At 46.8% G+C, this 23,840-nt stretch overlaps 1 protein-coding gene across 1 annotated transcript in view; it reads left to right on the top strand.

The window, feature by feature from the left end:
* LOC138287142 (solute carrier family 23 member 1-like) overlaps positions 1 to 23,840 on the top strand; it is a 225,917-nt gene that overhangs the window by 89,367 nt on the left and 112,710 nt on the right. Inside the window, exons 5-6 of the mRNA XM_069227501.1 lie at positions 8,510 to 8,691; positions 10,564 to 10,684. Of these exons, the coding sequence (XP_069083602.1) occupies positions 8,510 to 8,691; positions 10,564 to 10,684 (303 nt within the window). The remainder of the gene's footprint in view (positions 1 to 8,509; positions 8,692 to 10,563; positions 10,685 to 23,840) is intronic.

Below are 23,840 nucleotides of genomic sequence, written 5' to 3'. Positions count from 1 at the left end.
GTTACATTTGGCGACCCCAATATAATTGTCTCATATTTGGTCAATCTTGCATTTGTCATGTGCTGCGTCTTAGTACGGGTCAGCAATATTTCAACTGAGTGAGGGACCATGACAGTTATAGGATGTCCCAACACTATGCCTTCACACTGTGTGAGGCTTTGAACAACTGCTGCTACTGCACGCAGACAACCTGGTAAGGCTGCTGCAACTGGGTCCAAAGTAGCTGAAAAATATGCTACTGGTCGGTTCACACCTCCATGGACCTGTGTCAGGACAGACAAAGAACATGCATCACGTTCATGACAAAACAGAACAAAAGGCTTCGTGTAATCAGACATACCCAAAGCTGGAGCCCTGCACATGCTCTCTCTTAACTCAGTAAAATTCATTTCATTCCCTCCCAAAACTATAGCATCCTGATCCTCTTTGACTGTCAGCCTCAGCAATGGTTTAGAGATGACTGAGAAATTCGGGATTCACTGGCGACAGTAACCCACCATTCCCAGGAACATCCTAACATCTCTCTGTGTTGTCGGGGGATTCATCTGTAACACTGCAGTTACTCTTTCCCTGGATAACTTCCTCGACCCTTTCTCAATCAGATGACCCATATACTTCACCTCTTTCTGACAGTATTGCAATTTCTTGGGGGACACCTTGTGCCCATTCTTTCCCAAGTGATTCAGTAAGGCAATGGTATCATACTTGCAGCCGTCCCTTGTTTTGGATGCAACCAACAAATCATCAATGTACTGCACTACAGTCGATTGAAAAGGCAGCTCCAATGACTCCAAATCCTTCTTCAGTATCTGATTGAATATAGAAGGTGATTCCGAAAACCCTTGAGGAATTCGACACCAACTATAAACCTTGTCCAGGAATTTGAAACAGAAAAGAAACTGGCTGTCCTCATGAAGAGGCACAGAAAAGAACGCTTGTGACAGATCAATTACTGTGAACCATTCTGCATCACATGGAACCTGAAACATAATCACAGCTGGATTTGGCACCACTGGGCAACATTTTACCACTATGTTATTGATCTTTCTCAAATCTTGGACAATCCGAACTTTCCCACAAGGCTTTCTCAGTCCCATTATTGGTGAATTACATGGACTGCTCAATACCTCTTTCAAGACTCCTTGTTTCACAAAGTCTGCAATGAGATGAACAACCTTTATAAGGACATCTTGCGCCATATGATACTGTGGTATCTGTGGAAACACAGCATTAGGCCTAACACTGACCTTGACTGGCTCTACTCCTTTTATCAGCCCCACTTTTTTCCCTGTTAAATCCCACACCTTTTCTTTATCTGTCCCCTGTAAATTTGCAGGAAGATCAGCCACTGTGAACATCGGAAAGAAGTTAATCAGAGAATATTCCTCCTCTGTCGTTTCAGTTTCGGGCTCTGAAACCTCGTCCTCCCCTTCATCGTCACTGTTTGTCTGAACCTCAATTCCCTCATTGGAACAGGTAATTGAACACCTCGTTTTGCAAAATAAGTCTCTTCCCAGTAGGGATACAGGACTTGAATTGCAAACCACAAATCTGTGCAACCCTTGGAAAGTGCTAAGCTCAACTTGAACCGGATCTGTAATCGGGTTAGTCAGGAGTTGATTGGCTACTCCCACTACCTTAACTGTCTTTCCTGAAAGGGGCAAGTTCGGAACCTCTGCACTTCTGACTGTAGAGCGTGTAGCTCCTGTGTCAACCAAAAATGAAACCTTATGACCCATAACCTTCCCCTGCACATAGGGTCCTCTCTGATCTACCTCTAAGGATGCTGCAAGCCTGCACTCCTCGTCATCTGAACTCTCATCCGACCATTCATCGTTTATTCCATTCTCACCACGCAATGGGAACTGATATACTGTGTTATTTGGACTCATTTTTTGACCTGTGACCTGTTGAGGAAGCATCACCTGTTGCTGTTCCATCAGAGCTATAGGCACTTTCATTTGCTGTCTAGGTACCATGGGGACCTGCTGTTGCATTGGTTGCATCTGTATTGTCTGCATTCGTGGCATTTGCACCTGCTGCACGGGTTGAAAACCCTGCATCTGATTCACATTATTCTGAAAATTTGGATTTTGACCTCTCATTCTCGGTCCTCTCATGTTTTTAAATGAATTGACATCATTGCTTTGTTGAACAACACCATCCTGCACCATCATTGGGCACTCCCGCTTCCAGTGTCCAACGACCCCGCAAGCATGACAAGGTAACACCTTCTTCATCCCCTGTGCATCGTTTTGAACTACTACAGTGTTCAAGTCTGGACCGCGGTTCACCATACCTCCACGGCCTCTACCTCGCACCTGCGCCTGAAACATCCCATTTCCTTGTGGCTGCTGTACCATCGGCTGCATAAAACCTCCCTGCATCCCTGTCTGTGCTGCCTTAATTTGCATCACTATCGCTTTTTCCTTCCACTTTCTCTGCTTCAACTCAATCTCGTCACTACATTACTTTGCATACTGCAACACTTCATCAATTGGCTTTGCCTGCCAGCAATTCAAGTGACTCTTAATCATCTGGCTAATCTCAGGTCTCAACCCTTCTATGAATCTGAACACAAAGTGAATCATGTGTTTTGCCTCAATGACCTCTGTGCCACTGTAATGCTTGAACGCTTTTAACAACCTCTCATAATAGGCATGTGTCGACTCCTTAGGTTCCTGAGCCGTTCGATCAATCCTTTGCCAATCAATATTCTTCGGCGAAACTCTTGTTTTCAGAAACTCAATCACTTTGTATTAATACTTCATCACCTCAGGAGACGGCGCACCTGTGCTTCTGTCCATTGCTGGTTCCGCAGTCGGCCAAACTACGCTCCTTTTGCACTCAATCCACAATTTAGCCGGAACTATGATCTCAAAAAATGTATTCAGGTCTTCCCAAAGACACTTTGCAAGCTTCACGAATCTATCTGTCTGCTGATACCACTCTATTGGTTTCTCCCTCAGCCTGGGGAAATCATTCGTGAATGACAGAATATCACCTCTAGTCCAAGGTACATGGACAAGAACCCCTCCAGCAGTTTCTCTCATTGGTAACATCCTTACAGTACCTGTATCCGGTAATGTTTTAGCAGACCGTTCTGGAGAATCGGTCTTGTTTTTGTCTCTTTTCTTCGCCCATCTGCCTTCCCACTTTTCTAATGCTCCCCAAACTTGAGCACTCTGCAGTATCTCTTTGAGGTGTGCTTTCATCCCAGTAGACCTCATGTGCTCAAAATCTTTTGGCTCAAAATCTAATCTGTAGCTTCTCTCCAAATGTTTTTGTATTCTCTAAGTCTATGCCATACTTGTCTGCCAAGTTCGCAAACCTCTGGTGCACTTTGCACACCTCTCTAATTATCTTCAGGCACAAGTACCTCAATTCCGCTTCTGTATGACTCTAACCTATTCACACCCATGTTCCCTTCAACGAGTTCACCTGCTTCCATACCCAACCTCACATAGTTCAGGTATTCTTCTCCTTCCACTCTCCCTGCTGCTAAAGGAGTAGTCTGTGGAGTGTTAAGCTTGTCTAACCAATCTGTCAGCTGTTGTGCTGTCATTCCCTGCAATGAGATATTTCCAGCGTGCACTAAAGGTGTCTGTGGTACATTCGCACTCGCAATCTGCGGTGTCAACAGTTTCGAACCTGGCTCATAGCATCTGGAGGAGCCCCAATCGGACTAAAATCTAGCAAGGATCTGGATCCGTCAAGTGTTTGTTCCACTGGAGTCATCCCTTGAGAGCTTCCTACAAACTCTCCTCTTGTCATGTTTTGTGTCATTACCCCTTGATCGCATACACACGGCTTCGCCTGCGCATACAATGGTACTGGCGGACCAACTGTAATAGGCAAAGATATGGCATCTGGTGTCTGTCTGTTTCCCAAGCCCTGTGGAAGACTAACTCCCATGTTCTGGCTCATCATTGGTGTCATGTCTGACTGCAGTCCAGTAACCGAAGTATATCTTGGTACCATTTGCGGCTGCACCTGGGGCAGTAAAGGTGGAGTCGGTTCAGTCTGAATCAACTTTGGTCTGGAATATACCGGCTCTGTCGGTACCATCAGATTAGTTGCAGTCTCTAGGATAGGTATATCCGGGTAAAGCCTCTGAACCTGTGGCATTTGCAACTGTGGTTGCGTAACCGGTGTGGTGGGCACACCGAAACTACTTTGCATCGGAACTGGTGTTGAGACAGGACTAACCTGTGTCGGATTCATTGTCACCTTTTCTTGTGTCACACCTGTAGGACACGTACTAGTACTTGGTCTGTTATCGTCTTTTACATATGGCGGTGGACGATCATGCAACAACTGATTAAGGAACTCATCATCATCTGAGTCCTCTTCCTCTATCGAGGACTTCTTAGTCTCTTTGCCTCTGGGACGACTTTTGTCAGACTTTCGGGTAGCTTTCCCCCCTTTGTCTTCACCCTCTTGAACTATCGCTGGAAACAGCTTAATCCCGTCTATCGTTTCCTTCGTCCAAAATCTCTGCACGCTATCCTATCTAGCCTCTTGTAGTGTCTTTTCTGCTCTCCTCATTCTCCTCTCAAATTTCTGCTGCTGTTGCTGTCTTGCCATTAGCTCCCGAATAGCTAACGCCTCAAACTGTGCTGGTCTCGGAGGTGGCTTCAGATCATATAGCACCATCCGCAAATTTTCCCAAAATCCTCAAATTGAACGTTCCACTTTCTGGAAACGCTAAGCTCCCATGTTTCTCCGTTGCTTTGCACCATTGCTTTAGCCATAGACATGGCGCAATGCCCTTTTCCTCCATTACAACATAAGCCGGTGTACCCTCTAACGGTGTAACCTTCCCTACACTCACGGTAATGTATACATCTCCCCTCAAAGCGCTCTTCAAAAGCCTTGAAAAATGTCATCTTTTTGTCTTTTATTTTGTTCAAACTTGAATCAGGAAGTGACTTTAATTCCCAGAATTCTCTTCGCCCACCTTCCCAACCAATTGCCTCTCACGGACGGCTGCCAATCCGTGCACGACCCTTCTCACTAACCAACCTATCCCAGCGCGGCTCCAATGACATCACACTAACACGTACTGCGGCTGACAAAGTCTTGCGGCTCGTCCTCCGAATCTCAAATTCACACAAAACTAATGCAATATATTGCGAGCACCAACCAATACAAAACTCAAATTTGCCGGTTTACTACAGGAAGGGTAACACAATCGCTTCAGAACTTTACAGAGGTTTCGCTTAGCCTCGGCCGCTACTCTCTCCTTCTCAGATCCCGCACTTGCAAACAAAATTTGACCCGCAAATTCTACTCTCGACTTGTCAATGGAATATGTTCTAGTGCACTTTAGAACTCACCAAATCTCCATCGAAGTTTTCATTCACTCACTTTGACTCAAACTCGACTTCACTATCGACCTATTAAACTGCACAAATTACAACCTAAACCAAGTGTCTCATACACTTATCAATATACTCCGGAGTCTTAGACCACGCGGGGTCCGTACATCATCAACAACCACGTGGACAATTTTTTAGCACAAAGCACCACACTCACATGAAGTTCGCCGACTTCCCTACTCTCATACTGCGGAGTATGCCCACTCCTACTAAAACATCATCATTTGGCCAAAAATCCTCACAAACAACACAATTCACCTGCGATTTGCATAAGCTGTGCAAGCGCAAAACCTACTTCATTCACACTATCACTAGAACACCAAGAACATACTCAAACTCCCTTCAGCAAGCTCCGAGATTCCGGGAAAGTCATTTGGGACTTAGGGACACATCACCTTTGCAATTTGCATCATTTGAAAAAGAAAACCCCACAGAAACCCAATTTTTCGGCACACCCTGGCTACCACCAAACCTCTTCACCTTTTACCATCCGCACCACAACCTCAAAGGACCAAATTCATCAATCTCTGTCAAAAGTGTTGACCCTTCGTACTGGGGCACCAAAGGGCCAAGCCATCCGCACTGCTACCAAAAACTGTTAGCGCGTCAGAACCTTGATAAGTAAACTTACAAGGGAACACGCGTTTAGGTCGATAAACCTTTGGACCACGTTTGGAGACTTCCCAGTACGAAGTAACTTCTTTGCATAATCATTTAACAGATCAATATAACAAGTCAATGAAAGCAATCACTAATCAATAAACAATCAATAAGAATCAATAACTGTACACACCATGACCTTTCAGTCATGAATAACCACACCAGTTAGTTAAGTGTTAAGAGATTTATTCCCTATTCGTTACAACCTAATATCATGTTTGTTGATCTCAATAGCACATTAAAACCACTATCATATGGCTATCAGAAAACAGCTAAATCAATGCACAGATTAGGATCATTAGAACTTAAGCACATCATTAACATGAATCAATTTAGCAGAGTCTCATTCGTATATGATTCAACAAAGCAAGAACTCGTTCATTTGTCTATTTGCATCAAATATTAGTCAACACCTTAACTAACCCCAAATTAGCATTAGCATGTTGGGCTTCATGCAAAACAATTTAGTGAACACGAATTTAGAAAACATCTAAACTAAGGCCTCTATCAAAGGAGCAGTTGGTACCTAGAAAGAAAAGGCAAACAGACAAATTTACAATTTGCATCAGATAGTTACCAATCCAACGGATCAGCAAGCAGCGTCAGTCTTCGTCCTCAGGACATCAGTTCACCGGCATCAGGCAAAGCAGGACGGGGCAAAGTCTCAAGATATCATAGTTAAGGACAGATTACTTCCCTCTTATGGAGGAGAAGATAGAATCGGGCATAGATAGGTAGAGGATGGCTCACAAGGGGCAAACTAAACTAAGTATGATAACTGGCAAAAGTCTTTGGCAAAGAATAAGTGGCAATGGCAAAAGTCTCTTGGAAAAATCGAATGGCAAGAGTGACTGCGAATAAGGATGATTTCTCCTTGGGTCATGTCGTTAAATCAAAACTGTCTAACAGTTCCCCAATTCCTCATTGGGTAATTTTTGGTGCATTAGTATCTCCATCCAATCGCAAGGTAAGTCCCCTACTAGAATTTTCCTCAATTTGTGGTTCTCATGTCACTCATTGGTCCAGTTTATTTGACATCTTCAATGTTTGGAATGTCAGGTAGGAAAAGTTACACTTCGCGCTCCAGTCAGTGTCTTCATTGTCTTCTCCCTGGGAAGTTAAACTTGTGTCTGTTGCGAATTACACTGTTGCATCCAGCAAGAACATCGCCTTGAGCAAGTCAGTTCTCATGAGAAAGAATTTACTACGGTTACACACACACACACACATAGCTTCTGGAAAAGTACAGTTTCGTGTCCTTCAGCAAAACAGCACATTGCATGTTAGAAAAAGCAATTCAAATATGAGGCCAGGCAGCTAGGCCCAAGCCCTTGTTAACTTAAACCCATTTTAATTAATAAAGCAAACCCTTAACATATAACCTAAAATATGATATACTAGTACAAATCTAAACATTAGTGCATAACATTTCATCATTAATATTTATTTTCATTAGTCTTCGTGTACATTGGTAGCCACTCCCCGTGGGCACATTTTAGACGTGTGTATTATTTCTCTATGTTAACACATTTCTATGCGGCTTTATCACACATTATATTTCAAGCTTCGTATTAATATTGCTTTTAAAACTACACACTCCAACAGAGTCCTCAAATGTACATGATTTCTATTGTGTTCAAATGCCAATTGGTACAGAGCGTATTATATTTTCTTGCCGCATGTGCAAATATTCTTGTGTTCCATCACCCCTCTCCTTCTCTCTATCCCTCACTTCCCTCTAATTCTCGGTTGCGCCCTCTCTTATTACCACTATCTTTCTCTTGCTCAAGCTCCTTTATATTTCTATATTCTTGCCTTCAAACTCTCCATGTTTTTCTTTCTTTCTTCCTTTCTTTCTTTCTTTCTTTCTTTCTTTCTTTCTTTCTTTCTTTCTTTCTTTCTTTCTTTCTCTCTTTCTTTCCTTCTTTCTTTCTTTCTTTCTTTCGTTCTTCTCCTTTCAATATCTCTAAATTCCTCCACTTATTTCTGGCTGTCTATTGATAACAATACATTTTTTATCTTTGTGGCATCTTTCATTTCTCTTTAATAATGTCTGCATCCACTTCTTCTACTACCTATAATGTTGCACTCACAATCTACCTGCTCATGTTGGCCCTTATCTTTCCTTAAAATATTCTTGTTTTCTCATTTTTTTAGTTTCTTCTACCACATTGTTTTTATCTAATCCAAACTTTGTTCTCTTCACATTCTGCTGCTGCCATTCTCTTTGCGTGTGTATTCCTCTCCATCTTCCTGCTCTTGACTACTATCTTCTGCTTTACTTCTGCTATTTTCTTTCTCCCTAATCACACAATACTACTTTATTGCTATTTGGTCTATACAGTTTTCTCTTTCCTCCTGCCATTTTCTTCTTTTTTCTTGACCTTTCTCTACCCCACACTCACATTTATCTCTCACCTCACCCAGTCCTTTCTTTCGGACCCTTCAAATCTGCCTCTCAATTGCAGATTCAAGGAGCTGTAATAGTTGCTTCCTGTCTCCAAATATTGATGGGCTTCTCTGGTCTGATTGGATTCGTCATGCGCTTTCTTGGACCCTTGACAATCGCCCCAACCATTTGTCTCATCGCTCTGCCTCTCTTTACTGCAGCAGGAAAAGATGCCGGCTCACATTGGGGGATAGCCGCCATGTAAGTTGAAAGTTTTAAGTCTCAACTATGCACATGAAATATACCAAGCTTTAGATTGTTAACAAGGTCTTTTTGCCATTTTCCTAGAAACAAATCAGACTTAAAATAGTGATATACAACTCTGTAGCTTGTTGGTTTCAATATGTCAAGCTTATATTGCCTCCCCCAAGACCAGTGCAAGAAGGGAGGAGCAGTAAAGATCAGAGAAGAGAAAGAAAAACAAGAACAATAATCCTACTGTAATAAAGGCATTGTTTTGATGAGGCTGAAAGGACAATGGTGGGGAGGATGAAAACTGTCTATGTACCCAAACTAATATTGGATTTAGGTGTGGATATTAAAAGCTACACTTGTTTGCTGTTTGCCAGGCCAGAGAAGAGGTAGCTCTTGACTTAGGTTTTCAATCTGACCTTTTGAAGTCAAAGCTGTATTGTAATTTCACACAGTAAAGCTCATCACATCTTGAGAGCCCTTGGCTATTGTTAGTCTTGAGTGGGTTGGGGCTCAAATTGAATTGCAGATCTGAACTGCTAAAGGCATCTAGGATACACATTATCTACCAGTTGTTTATCTGAAGACCTTTGGCACTCTCCAATCTTCAGTACTTTCTTGAAGACTAGGGCTGAGACAATTTGCATACGGCTGGTTCCAGAATGGAACGTTACATTAGACAAATGAACACTAGAATGGAATGCATCTCAGAATTATTACAGATAGTCGATATTTCTTTAACTATTCCATCCATCCATCCGTGTTTTTTGCGAGATACCCTAAGTGGCGTGCTAGGCCCAAATGTGGGTCCCTTAGCTTATAGTATCACAGAGACTCGAGCTGTACCTCGCTGATGATCCCCCACAAGGCTGAAACAAGTCTGGTTTCCCAACCAGACAGCCTAGCAGTTGGGACTTCAGACCTTCCCACTTGAATAAAATCTAACATTGTGAGGAGGGGGGCGGGGCCTTGTGCCAAGAAGTACCTAAGTGGCACTTATGCTACCAGCCCACCATAGGCCACTCCTCTTCTGAAATAAAAAGCTTGATGAGACCCGCTGCCGATGTCCTGATGTATTTTCACACCCATTAATGGACATCAGCAGTTTTAAGCTTCCGAAAATGAGCTGAAAACCACTGTTTACAGTGGTTTTCAGCTCTTTTCCCACTCCACCGTGTGATATCGGCTCCTCAATGAGTGACCGTGTGATAGGAGCCGATATTGTGTCACATGGAGGCACTGAGTGAGTTGGCAGATCTGGGACTTGAATGCACTTTGTGGTGCAAGACTAAATCAGATTTGCATATTTTGATCCCTGTCTGGAATAGCACAGTGGGGCATGATTTAGAGTGTGGGAAAGTATGATGATCCCAAACAGAAAAAATATAAAAGTGACTCACAGACCCAGGGAGAAAACGGCCAGGATGGGAGACTCGTTGCGGTTTTGTTGAACACACTTTTGCACTTGTAATTTGTTTGTGAAAACCAAAAACGTTAGCTGAACGGCCGGAAGAAAAATTACGCGCACTCAAAAAACTTTTAGTGCCTTTGGATAAGCCGCCATTATCAAAAGATTGAGAGTAGCTTTTTAAAATAAATACGGAGTTGAATCATGCAATCACAGTGTTATTTTACCTATTCTGAAGTGAATAACCAGTACAGAAAATTGCGAGGGTTTGGTAAAAAAATTCAGATGCTGCAAGCAATGGAGGGAACTGCAAGGCTGACATCAGACACCTTCTGCAGGGGCAGTACCACAGCCATTCAGTTCTTGTAGCGAGACCCCAGGTGTCAGTGTAGCTGTGTCCAGACCCAGAATTGAGGGGCTGCTCAGCACTCTTGCACCTGTTTTGTTTTTTGATGGATTGTTTTCTCTTGCAGGACATTCGTCCTCATCATTGTGTTCTCTCAATATCTACGTCAGATTCCAGTGCCGTGTCCAACCTACACCAAAGCTAGGAAGTGCCACTCCACCAGGCTCAACCTCTTCCAGCTTTTCCCGGTGAGTTATTGCCTGGTCTTCTAGTTACCCTTTTAAAGGGCAGCTACTGCAACTTAACTAGCACTGGACTGACAGGGGCCAAACTTTATCTATGTTGTTAACACTGTTATGAATTTTAAAGCCGGCATGTCAACATTTTGAGTAAACTCATTAAATACTTGATTTATGTTTTGTTAGAGAGGTTATGTTTTCTATGTGGGACCAGGGCGAACAACACCAGTGTTACCTTATTTTAGCTTTTACAATTAAACAACACTGCAGCCTCGTATGTAAGAAACAGGGGCTTGTCATTGTAATGTGTACTCTCTATTGGATCACAGTAGTCAAGGGTGAGTAGAACCTCAACCAGTTTTCCATCAGTACAAGGCCATTCATATGTCAACCTGTTGCTATACAAATGCCAGCAACAAAACAATGTGAACGCTGGCTAAGAATGCCTTGCTTTTCTCAGGTTGATGAAATACGTACAGTGAAGTTAGTATAGCACCTGGTATTTAAATGCCCACATACAAATCAATAAAACCCAGATCCTCCCACTCCTAAAGAAACTCACCCTAGACACTGATGACCGACTACTGGCCCTTCACTTGCCTACCCCTCACTGGTAAAATCATCTGTCCACAGCTGGAAGATCACATCAAAGACAACAGTCTCCTGCGTCAATTGAGCTTCAGACAAAGCTGCAGCAAGGAGGAGACTATGACCTTTTGACTACAGATAACATGACTCCTGCCTCTTGATATTATTGGACCTCTCAGCTGTCTTCAACACAACATAAGTCTTGAATGGGATTGCAACCAACACCAATTCATTCACATGGGTCCCTTCACTTCACAGAAGATCTTGATATTCTACAGAGTTCCTCAGGGCTCCATTTTGCCACCCCCTCATCCTCAGCGTCTTCATAGTACTGTACTCGCTGATTGCATAAAAACACATCAATTCACCAAGGGCACCGAACATATTTGAAAGTCTCTTCTGCTCTAGACTTTCAACACCTCAAACATGTCTTGCATCTTATTTGCAACTGCATGTCCAACACCTACCTGAAATTAACCCCCAAATGAATTTATGCTATTCACCGAGAACAACAAGCAGCAATGTGTGCAAACCTGGCTCAACAAGAAGAATCTGGATGGATCTGAATCCACACTGAAAATAGTGCTAGGTCACTTGGACTTACCCTGGACACTGGTCTCACCCTCAAGGAACATAACATCAAGAAAACCAAGATGTCCTGGTATGAACTCTCTCTACTAAATAAAGTGAAACCATTCCTCTCAAAACACGTCTTTGCTATTCAAGCCCTCATACTCTTGCATCTGCCCTGCATTGCTGACCAACTTTGAAGACTGACTTCTTTATAGGCACTCTACATGCCACACCATGCCTTATCAAGGGCCCGGAGAAACACGTCCACATCACCCCTACCCTCATGGAACTCCACTAGTTGACCTTCCTGATGGTACCATCTTTAAAACTGGATGTATTATGTACAGAGCCATCACAACCAGGACTACTGCCCATCTGCCTCACAAGCTCTCCAGCTTTGGTGGATCTTGGCAACCTGGGAGGAAGGACATCACTAGAATGGAGATGAAGAAGTGCAAAAAAGGTAAAAACAAGGCAACAGCCTTTTCCATCTACATTCCCAGGAAATTAATGCTATAGATTGATCAAAACAGTCGAACCCTGCTCGAATTTAGGAAAGAGCTGAAAACAAACATCTTTAAAGGACACTACTGCAAGATGCAGTAACAGACTACTTTTGCTCTTAGAAACCATCTACCTTCCAATGACATATTGACTGCCTTTGCGTTTTACCGTTTACTGTGCTCCACTGCTTTTTGGCTGTTTGTACTATATAAATAACACACACATACATACTTGTGTATATACATTGCTCAGATTTGTATAATATAAAACTATTATTACCATAATTAGCATAATTGCCCCCCCCTCCCTTGAATACCAATTTCCTGGGCAGCCTGGGCAGACTGAGTGCTCTTCTTAGGGAGTTGCCCGAGGCTCCATGGTTCCTGTCCTCAATGGAAATTTAGATCCTGTCCTGCACCGCTTTAGTGCATCTGCTGATGCTGGGGGGGGGCGCACGTTACTCTCCGCCTTCCTACACAACTTGTCCCTAGTGGACATATGGAGGGCTCACCACTCGACAGAAAGAGGTTACATCTTCATTTTCCAGAGCCCATTGATCCTTCTCATGTCTGGGCTATCTCTTAATGCCCTGTTGAGAGGGCCATTGAGTCCTGGATGTATGCCTACTGGCAAGAGGCCTTCCTGACCACTCCCCTTTGGCGGTGGACATGGTTTAGGGGTCCGAAGTGGGATGGCAGCTGAGCTGCTGGTGCCTGCAGGGGAAGGAATTTCAGGAGGCTTGCACACAAAGGTGCCAGACATTCTCCAACGAGAGCCACGGATTGGTTAACTTCCCGGGTGTCATGTGGGAGGCCCAAAAAGCCAGTTTACACAGTGAAATAATCAGTTTTTGCAATGGTCGTGTGTCTGCCGGAGAGTGAAAGACCTTGAAGCAAAGGTGCTTGACCTTGAACGACAATACCTTGATACAATGGATGGTGAACTCCTTCAGTATTTTCTTCGTGCACAGACCATGCTCAAACAAGAGCTCACCCAGGAGGCTACACATAGTCGTGTCTATCAATAGGGTGACAAAGAGAGAAAAACTCTACACTGGTTGTTAGGCCTGACAGCCTTAGGGTGGTCACCCCTAACTTTATGCCTGCCTCCCTCCACTTTTTGGACACTGTTTTTGCTGGCTTTTAGACTCTGCGCACTTTACCACTGCTAACCAGTGCTAAAGTGCATATGCTCTCTCCCTTTAAACATGGTAACCTTGGATCATACCTGATTGGACTATTTAATTTACTTATAAGTCCCTAGTAATGTGCACTATATGTGCCTAGGGCCTGTAGATAAAATGCTACTAGGGGGCCTGCAGCACTGGTTGTGCCACCCACTTAAGTAGCCCCTTTACCTTGTCTCAGGCCTGCCATTGCAAGGCCTGTGTGTGCAGTTTCACTGTCACCTCGACTTGACATTTAAAAGTACTTGCCAAGCATAAACCTCCCCTTTCTCCACATATAAGTCACCTGTAATGTGTGCCCTAGGTAACCCCTAGAGCAGGGTGCTGTGTGGGTGAAAGGCAGGACATGTACCTGTGTAGTTTACATGTCCTGGTAGTGTAAAACTCCTAAATTCGTTTTTACACTACTGTGAGGCCTGCTCCCTTCATAGGCTAATATTGGGGCTGCCCTCATACATTATTGAAGTGGTAGCTGCTGATCTGAATGGAGTAGGAAGGTCATATTTAGTAAGGCCAGAATGGTAATACAAAATCCTGCTGACTGGTGAAGTTGGATTTAATATTACTATTCTAGAAATGCCACTTTTAGAAAGTGAGCATTTCTTTGCACTTAGATCCTTCTGTGCCTTCCAATCCACGTCTGGCTGGGTTTAGTTGACAGCTCCTTGTGCATTCACTCAGACACACCCCAAACACAGGGTACTCAGTCTCACTTGCTTACATCTGCATTTTGAATGGGTCTCCCTGGGCTGGGAGGGTGGAGGTCCTGCTCTCACACAAAGGACTGCCACACCCCCTACTGGGACCCTGGCAGACAGGATTGAACTGAAAGGGGGCCCGGTGCACTTCTTAGCCACTCTTTGAAGTCTCCCCCACTTCAAACGCACATTTGGGTATAAAACAGGGCCTCTGCCCTACCACCTCAGACACTTGCTGGAGAAGAAACCTGAACCAGAACCTGCATCCTGCCAAGAAGAACTGCCTGGCTGCCTAAAGGACTCACCTGACTGCTTTCTACAAAGGACTGCTGCCTTGCTGTTGCCTTGCTGCCTTGCTGAACTCTTGCCTTGCTGCAGAAGTGCTCTCCAAGGGCTTGGATAGAGCTTGCCTCCTGTTCCCTGAAGTCTCAGGACCAAAAAGACTTCTCTTTTTCAATTGGACTCCTTGTGCGCCGAAAAATTCGACGCACAGCTTGCTCCGCTGTGAAAAATTCACCGCACGCCGATCCGGAAAGATGCCGCTCGACCCCGCAAGGAAAAGATCGACGCGACGCCTGCGGTGCGACTGGAACTTCGACGCACGGCCCGCCTGGACAACGCCGCCCGACTTCCAGAGAGGAAATCAACGCGACGCCTGCCGTGAGGGAGAAAATTCCACGCACAGCCCACCGGAACGACACGCAGCCGGATAACAAGCCCAGGATTCCACGCACAGACCCCGGGACATCTGGTAATCCCGCAACCCACAGAAGGAGACTGTCCGCGTGCCGGAAAACAACGCACGACTTCCCCGCATGAAAAATAACGACGCAAGTCCTTGTGTGAAGGGGCGAAATCAACGCACACACCATTTTTCCAAGCATCTCTCCCTCTGCGGCCCTCTGCGGAGATTTTCCACTCCAAACCAGGTACTTTGTGCTTAAAAGAGACTTTGTTTACTTTTTAAAGACTTAAAACACTTTATATCCCTTTTCAGTGATATTTCTACAAATTCATATTGCATCTTTTATCGTTATGACCTGCTAATACCCAGATAAATATTATATATTTTTCTAAACACTGTGTGGTGTATTTTTGTGGTGCTATATTGTGTTATTGTATGATTTATTGCACAAATACTTTACACATTGCCTTCTAAGTTAAGCCTGACTGCTCAGTGCCAAGGGTGGGCACAGGATAATTTGGATTGTGTGTGACTTACCCTGACTAGAGTGAGGGTTCTTGCTTGGACAGGGGGTAACCTGACTGCCAACCAAAAATCCAATTTCTGACATTGGTGATCAGCGGTGAGGATAGGACTTGTATTTGTGCAGTGACATACATTAGCTAAGTATTTCACTACCTACCCACAGTTGAAGGTCAACTTGATTTTTATCTCTTTTTGCAAATTTGTTTTTCCTGACAATTTTCAAAAACTAAATCCTCACTCAACATGTCTCTGGCTGGGTCTCAAGCAGGAGATTTGGACCTAGCCCTGTTGGAGACATATACTGTCAAGCAGCTAAAAGGGTTCTGCAGGGTGATGAGAGTACCCACCCAAGGGGCCTCCAGAAAGGAGGACTTTCAAGTGGCGCTGAGGCCTGGGCAGAAGCCCATTTAGAGGAGGATGATGAGGAAGAGGAGCCAGAAAATGGCCCCTCAGAGGATTTGTTGCCATCAGTGAGTGATGTTACCACTGCAATTGTTCCCCCTTCCAGTTCAGGGAGCAGTGTCTCTGAGCAAGGCCTGACCGCAGAGGAAAGTAGAGAAGAGAGGGAGTTCCAATTGCAAATGGCAAGGTTGAAAATTGAGGCTCAACAGGAGGAAAGAAGGGCAGAGAGAGAAGCCCAAGTAGCTGAGAGAGCCTTGGCTGAAAATAAACTTTTGTTGGCTCATGAACTGAGTCTCAAGGAGCTGGATCTCAAGGCAAAGCAGTCTGAATCCAGCAGTAATGGTGGCAGCATACAGACAGGACCTGCTGGAGAAAAGAAGGTTCGTATACCCAAAAATGTGGTGCCCAGTTTTGTGGTGGGAGATGACATAGATAAATGGTTAGCTGCCTATGAAGTTGCACTAAGGGCTCATGAGGTTCCTGAAGGGCAATGGGGTACAGCTATGTGGAGTTATGTGCCACCGTTGGGGAGGGACACACTTCTCACATTGGACAAACCAGATCAAAACACATACCCATGTCAGAAATCCATTTTACTTGCCAAGTTTGGACTGACCCCTGAGAAATACCGTCCGAGGTTTAGGGACAGCACAAAACTATCCACACAAACATGGGTAGATTTCTTTGACTTTTCCAGTAAGGCACTGAATGGATGGGTGCAGGGCTGCAAAGTAGATGATTACACAGGATTGTATCATTTGATTCTGAGAGAGCATATGCTCAGTATTTGTTTTACAGAGTTGCGCCAGCACCTAGTAGACAGTAAGCTGACTGATCCCAGGAAGCTTGCTGAGGAGGCGGACCTCTGGACTAGTACCAGAGTGTCCAAAAATGTATCTGGGGGGGACACCCACAAAGGTGGTCAGGGTTCCCATCAGAAGAAAGAGGGGGTAGAAAAACTTAAAAACAAGGAGTTCTCAAAAGGCCCCCAAAATAGTTCCCAAGGGAGTAATGGTAACCAGTCCCGGTCTGATTCTCAAAAGAAAGGTTTCACTGACCATAAGACAGGGACGTTTGTACACCACTGTTCAGAGTGCAATAAGTATGGGCACTCTGAGGGCGACTCCAAGTGTCCCAAGAGGGCACAGCCCCCCAAAGGAGGGCAGACACCTGGGTTGACTAGCGTAGCGCTCGGGGAGGAGAAGGTCCCAGACAGTTTTGGGGTGCAGACAGAGGTAACCCTAGTGTCCCTGGGGGATGCAGAGATGGTGCTAAAAGCCCACATGCCTGCCAATACTTCCAAGTATAGACAGTGGGTCACCATCAATGGGCAAAGGGTGGAGGCTCTGCGTGACACAGGAGCCAGCATGACTACTGTCAAGGGTCAGCTGGTGTCAGCAGAGTAGGTCATCCCAAATACATTCCACCAGGTCATAGTCGCTGACAATCGGGAGAGCCACCTACCGGTACCTCTGGTTCCCTTAGAGTGTGGGGGGGTCTCTGGTACTCTGAAAGTAGCTGTGAGTCCAGCCATGCCTGTAGATTGTCTGTTAGGCAACGACCTTGAGCACACTACCTGGAAGGAGGTAGAGCTAAGGTCTCACTTGGAAATGTTAGGATTGCCTGAGTGGGTCTGCATGACCACACGGTCCATAGCTGACCGAGAGGGAAGTCAAGGACGTCTGGAGCCTGGAACAATGGCCCAGACAATTGCCAAGAGGAGGGGCAAGGGGCGCGGGAAACCGGTCCCAGAAGTTCCCGCAGTGGTTGACGGGGTTCCTGAGGAGGAGGCCCCTGAGCCAACTGGGGAAGACATTGCCGCCCTATGTGACTTACCTGAGCTTGCTGGCTGGCAAGTTGAGGGTGGGCCCACCAGGGAGGAATTCTGCAAGGCGCAGAAAGAACGTCCCACTCTAGAGGGCATGAGGAAGCAAGCCTCAGCCCAGGCAGCAGGTGAAGCCTCTGGCGATCACCACATATATTGAGAGAATGATCTCCTCTACAGTGAGCCTAAGGTTCCGGCCATTGGGGCAGCACGTGCGCTGGTGGTCCCCCAGTGTTACCGAACCTTCCTACTGGGTCTGGCTCACGACATTCCCCTGGCAGGACATTTGGGGCAAGACAAGACCTTTGCCAGGCTTGTCACCCACTTTTAATGGCCCAGAAATAGGACAAACTCAGATACGTTCTGTAGATCCTGTCGTACCTGCCAGGCCAGTGGTAAAACAAGAAAAAGGGTTAAGGCCCCCCTGATTCCACTTCCTGTCGTTGGCACCCCCTTTGAAAGGGTAGGCATCAACATTGTTGGTCCATTGGACCCCAAAACTGCCCTAGGCAACAGGTTCATCCTGGTTTTGGTGGACCATGCCACCCGTTACCCAGAGGCAATCCCTCTGAGGACCGTAACTGCACCGGTGGTGACCAGAACTCTAATGGGGATATTTACCTGTGTGGGATTCCCAAAGGAGATAGGGTCTGACAGAGGCACTAACTTCATGTCTGCATACATGAAGTCTATGTGGGATGCGTGTGGTGTAACGTAGAAGTTCACCACACCCTATCACCCCCAATCTAACGGTCTTGTGGAGAGATTCAACAAGACCTTAAAAGGCATGATTGATGGCCTCCCTGAGGCCCTGAGGCGTAAGTGGGACATCCTCTTACCATGCCTTCTCTTTGCTTACAGAGAAGTACCCCAGAAGGGGTTAGGGTTCAGTCCCTTTGAGCTCCTCTATGGGTACCCTGTCAGGGGACCCTTAAGCATTGTCAAGGAGGGGTTGGAGAAGGCTCCAAAGGCACCCCCTCTGGATGTGGTCAGCTTCATGCTGGCCCTCCGCAACCAGATGAACCGCTTCTGGAAAGAGGCCAAAAGTAACCTTGAGGCCAGTCAAGAGGTAATGAAACGCTGGTATGACCAGAAGGCCACCCTGGTAGAGTTTCAACCTGGAGACAAAGTGTGGGTAATGGAGCCAGTAGAGCCTAGAGCTCTCCAGGACCGGTGGTCTGGCCCATTTGAAGTGAAGGAGCGGAAAGGGGAGGCCACTTACCTAGTGGACCTCCAATCCCCTAGGAACCCCCTAAGGGTGCTCCATGTCAACCGACTGAAGCCTCATTTTGAGAGGTCTGAAGTCAACATGCTTCTGGTCACAGATGAAGGAATGGAAGAGGAGAGTAAACCTCTCCCCGACCTCCTCTCTGCCCAAGAAGGTGATGGGTCAGTGAGAGGTGTCATTCTCTCTGACTCCCTGACTCTAAACCAGAGAGGAGACTGCTATGAGCTGTTGGAGCAGTTCTCCCCCTGTTCTCCCTTACTCCTGGACTGACCCACCTCTGTGTCCATGACATTGACACAGGTGACAGTCCCCCTGTGAAGAACAAAATGTAAAGGTTATCGGATAAGGTGAAGGCCATCATCAAGGAGGAGGTCTCCAAGATGTTGGCTTTAAGGGTTATTGAGAAATCCAGTAGTCCCTGGGCCAGGCCTGTGGTGTTGGTCCCTAAGGCTACTGCCCCAGGTGCGAAGCCAGAACTCAGGTTCTGTGTGGACTACCGGGGTCTCAACTCAGTCACATGGACTGATGCTCACCCCATCCCCCGAGCTGATGAGCTCGTTGACAGACTAGGCGCTGCCAAGTTCCTGAGTACGTTTGATCTTACTTCAGGGTACTGGCAGATCGCCCTGACTGAGGGGGCTAAAGAGAGATCAGCATTTTCCACACCTGATGGCCATTACCAGTTCCAGGTGATGCCATTTGGGTTGAAAAATGCCCCCGCTACCTTCCAACGGTTGGTTAACGGGGTCCTAGCTGGCAAGGATGCCTTCTGTGCAGCCTACCTGGACGACATAGCTGTCTACAGTTCCAGCTGGGAGGAACACCTGCTCCACCTCAAGAAGGTGCTTCAGGCTCTGCAACAGGCAGGCCTGACTATCAAGGCTAGTAAGTGCCAGATTGGGCAGGGTTCCGTGGTGTACTTGGGACACCTAGTAGGTGGTGGCAAGGTGCAGCCACTCCAGGCCAAGATTGAAACTATCAAGGCCTGGCAACCACCTAGAACACAGACTGAGGTGAGAGCCTTTTTAGGCCTCACTGGATACTACCGCAGATTCGTCAAGGGCTATGGTACCATTGTGTCACCCTTGACAGAACTCACTTCCAAGAAACAACCTAGGTTGGTGAATTGGACAGAGGCTTGTCAGAAAGCCTTTGACTCTCTGAAGGAAACCATGTGCACGGCCCCCGTGCTCGAGGCCCCTGACTACTCCAAGGAATTTATCATGCAGACAGACGCTTCAGAGCATGGCATAGGCGCGATCCTAGCACAGCTAAACGAGGAGGGCCTAGACCAACCAGTAGTCTTTATTAGCAGAAGACTATTACCACGGGATCAGAGGTGGAGTGCTATTGAAAGAGAAGCTTTTGCTGTGGTCTGGGCACTGAAGAAGCTGAGACCATACCTGTTTAGGACTCACTTCCGGGTTCAGACAGACCACAGGACCCTCAGATGGCTCATGCAGATGAGGGGTGAAAATCCAAAGCTCTTGAGGTGGTCCATTTCCCTACAGGGGATGGACTTTACGGTGGAGCATCGCCCAGGGGTTGACCACGCTAATGCTGATGGTCTCTCCAGATACTTCTGCCTTAGTGATGAGAGCTCCCAGGAGGTTGGGTATCTCTCCCCACTTTCAGCTGGGGGGGACACATGTTAGACCTGACAGCCTTAGGGTGGTCCCCCCTAACTTTGTGCCTGCCTCCCTCCACTTTTTGGACACTGTTTTTGCTGGCTTCTAGACTCTGCGCACTTTACCACTGCTAACCAGTGCTAAAGTGCATATGCTCTCTCCCTTTAAACATGGTAACCTTGTATCATACCTGATTGGACTATTTAATTTACTTATAAGTCCCTAGTAATGTGCACTATATGTGCCTAGGGCCTGTAGATAAAATGCTACTAGTGGGCCTGCAGCACTGGTTGTGCCACCCACTTAAGTAGCCCCTTTACCTTGTCTCAGGCCTGCCATTGCAAGGCCTGTGTGTGCAGTTTCACTGTCACCTCGACTTGACATTTAAAAGTACTTGCCAAGCATAAACCTCCCCTTTCTCCACATATAAGTCACCTGTAATGTGTGCCCTAGGTAACCCCTAGAGCAGGGTGCTGTGTGGGTGAAAGGCAGGACATGTACCTGTGTAGTTTACATGTCCTGGTAGTGTAAAACTCCTAAATTCGTTTTTACACTACTGTGAGGCCTGCTCCCTTCATAGGCTAACATTGGGGCTGCCCTCATACATTATTGAAGTGGTAGCTGCTGATCTGAATGGAGTAGGAAGGTCATATTTAGTATGGCCAGAATGGTAATACAAAATCCTGCTGACTGGTGAAGTTGGATTTAATATTACTGTTCTAGAAATGCCACTTTTAGAAAGTGAGCATTTCTTTGCACTTAAATCCTTCTGTGCCTTACAATCCATTTCTGGCTGGGTTTAGTTGACAGCTCCTTGTGCATTCACTCAGACACACCCCAAACACAGGGTACTCAGCCTCACTTGCATACATCTGCATTTTGAATGGGTCTTCCTGGGCTGGGAGGGTGGAGGGCCTGCTCTCACACAAAGGACTGCCACACCCCCTACTGGGATCCTGGCAGACAGGATTGAACTGAAAGGGGACCTGGTGCACTTCCTAGCCACTCTTTGAAGTCTCCCCCACTTCAAAGGCACATTTGGGCATAAAACAGGGCCTCTGCTCTACCACCTCAGACACTTGCTGGAGAAGAAACCTGAACCAGAACCTGCATCCTGCCAAGAAGAACTGCCTGGCTGCCTAAAGGACTCATCTGACTGCTTTCTACAAAGGACTGCTGCCTTGCTGTTGCCCTGCTGCCTTGCTGAACTCTTGCCTTGCTGCAGAAGTGTTCTCCAAGGGCTTGGATAGAGCTTGCCTCCTGTTCCCTGAAGTCTCAGGACCAAAAAGACTTCTCTTTTTCAACTGGACTCCTTGTGCGGCGAAAAAGTCGACGCACAGCTTGCTCCGCGGTGAAAAATTCACTGCACGCCGATCCGGAAAGACGCCGCTCGACCCCGCAAGGAAAAGATCGACGCGACGCCTGCGGTGCGACCGGAACTTTGACGCATGGCCCGCCTGGACAACGCCGCCCGACTTCCAGAGAGGAAATCGACGCGACACCTGCCGTGAGGGAGAAAATTCCACGCACAGCCCACCGGAATGACGCGCAGCCGGATAACAAGCCCAGGATTCCACGCACAGACCCCGGGACATCTGGTAATCCCGCGACCCACAGAAGGAGACTGTCCGTGCGCCGGAAAACTACGCACGACTTCCCGGCATGAAAAATAACGACGCGAGTCCGTGTGTGAAGGGGCGAAACCGACGCACGCACCATTTTTCCACGCATCTCTCCCTCTGCGGCCCTCTGCGGAGATTTTCCACTCCAAATCAGGTACTTTGTGCTTGAAAGAGACTTTGTTTACTTTTTAAAGACTTAAGACACTTTGGCGGTCATTCTGACCTTGGCGGACGGCGGAGGCCGTCCGCCAAGGTACCGCCGTCAGAACACCGCGGTCGAAAGACCGCGGCGGTGATTCTGACATTTGCCCTGGGCTGGCGGGCGGCCGCCAAAAGGCCGCCCGCCAGCCCAGGGCAAATCAACCTTCCCACTAGGATGCCGGCTCAGAATTGAGCCGGCGGAGTGGGAAGGTGCGACGGGTGCAGTTGCACCCGTCGCGTATTTCAGTGTCTGCAAAGCAGACACTGAAATACTTTGCGGGGCCCTCTTACGGGGGCCCCTGCAGTGCCCATGCCATTGGCATGGGCACTGCAGGGGCCCCCAGGTGCCCCGCGGCACCCCCTACCGCCATCCTGTTCATGGCGGGAGAGCCGCCATGAACAGGATGGCGGTAGGGGGTGTCTGAATCCCCATGGCGGCGGAGCGCGCTCCGCCGCCATGGAGGATTCAGACGGGCAGCGGAAAGTCAGCGGTACCCCGCCGGCTTTCCGCTTCTGGCCGCGGCTGTACCGCCGCGGTCAGAATGCCCGGCGGAGCACCGCCAGCCGGTTGGCGGTGCTACCGCCGACCTCCGCCCTGGCGGTAATTACCGCCAGGGTGAGAATCAGGGCCTTTATATCACTTTTCAGTGATATTTCTACAAATTCATATTGCATCTTTTATCGTTTTGACCTGCAAATACCCAGATAAATATTATATATTTTTCAAAACACTGTGTGGTATATTTTTGTGGTGCTATATTGTGTTATTGTATGATTTATTGCACAAATACTTTACACATTGCCTTCTAAGTTAAGCCTGACTGCTCAGTGCCAAGCTGCCAGAGGGTGGGCACAGGATAATTTGGATTGTGTGTGACTTACCCTGACTAGAGTGAGGGTTCTTGCTTGGACAGGGGGTAACCTGACTGCCAACCAAAAACCCCATTTCTAACACTGGTTATGCACTCCCTGAAAAGTAGGGGCTTCAGTTGCATACCTTGAAACCAATGAGGGTGCTCACATCACCTGCAGTGTTGACATAGCAACCACATTTGCAGCTTATTACAGTGTTCCTTATGGCTCAGATCCAGTGGCCCCTCTATGACTTTCACCAATTAGTGGTGGGAGTGCCACACCTGCCGCCTGAGGTTTGGGAATCCCTGGAAGTGGAGATTACATGCAAGGAACTTGGGGCAGCATTCATACAGATAAAGCGCCAGGCCCCAATGGATTATCAGCCAAATTTTGGCACCTGCTCTGGCCCCATACTGTCGCCTTGTTACTAAGCACCCTCAAGGAGGCCCTGGAGCTGTGCTGTGATGTACAGGGGGCCGAGATCTTCATTATTCCGAAACCAAGCCTCCAAGGTGGCAAATGCGAAATATATCGGCCGATATCCCTACTGAATTCAGAGGTGAAAATCTGGGCCAAGATGCCTGCCACTGGACTCGCTGGAGTGATCTCCCTCCTTTTTCACCCAGACCAGTCCAGATGTATTCC

The sequence above is a fragment of the Pleurodeles waltl genome, chromosome 4_1 (genome assembly GCF_031143425.1).
Source record: "Pleurodeles waltl isolate 20211129_DDA chromosome 4_1, aPleWal1.hap1.20221129, whole genome shotgun sequence".
NCBI classification, from domain to species: Eukaryota; Metazoa; Chordata; class Amphibia; order Caudata; family Salamandridae; genus Pleurodeles; species Pleurodeles waltl.
This window is presented reverse-complemented; position numbering and strand designations above follow the sequence as displayed.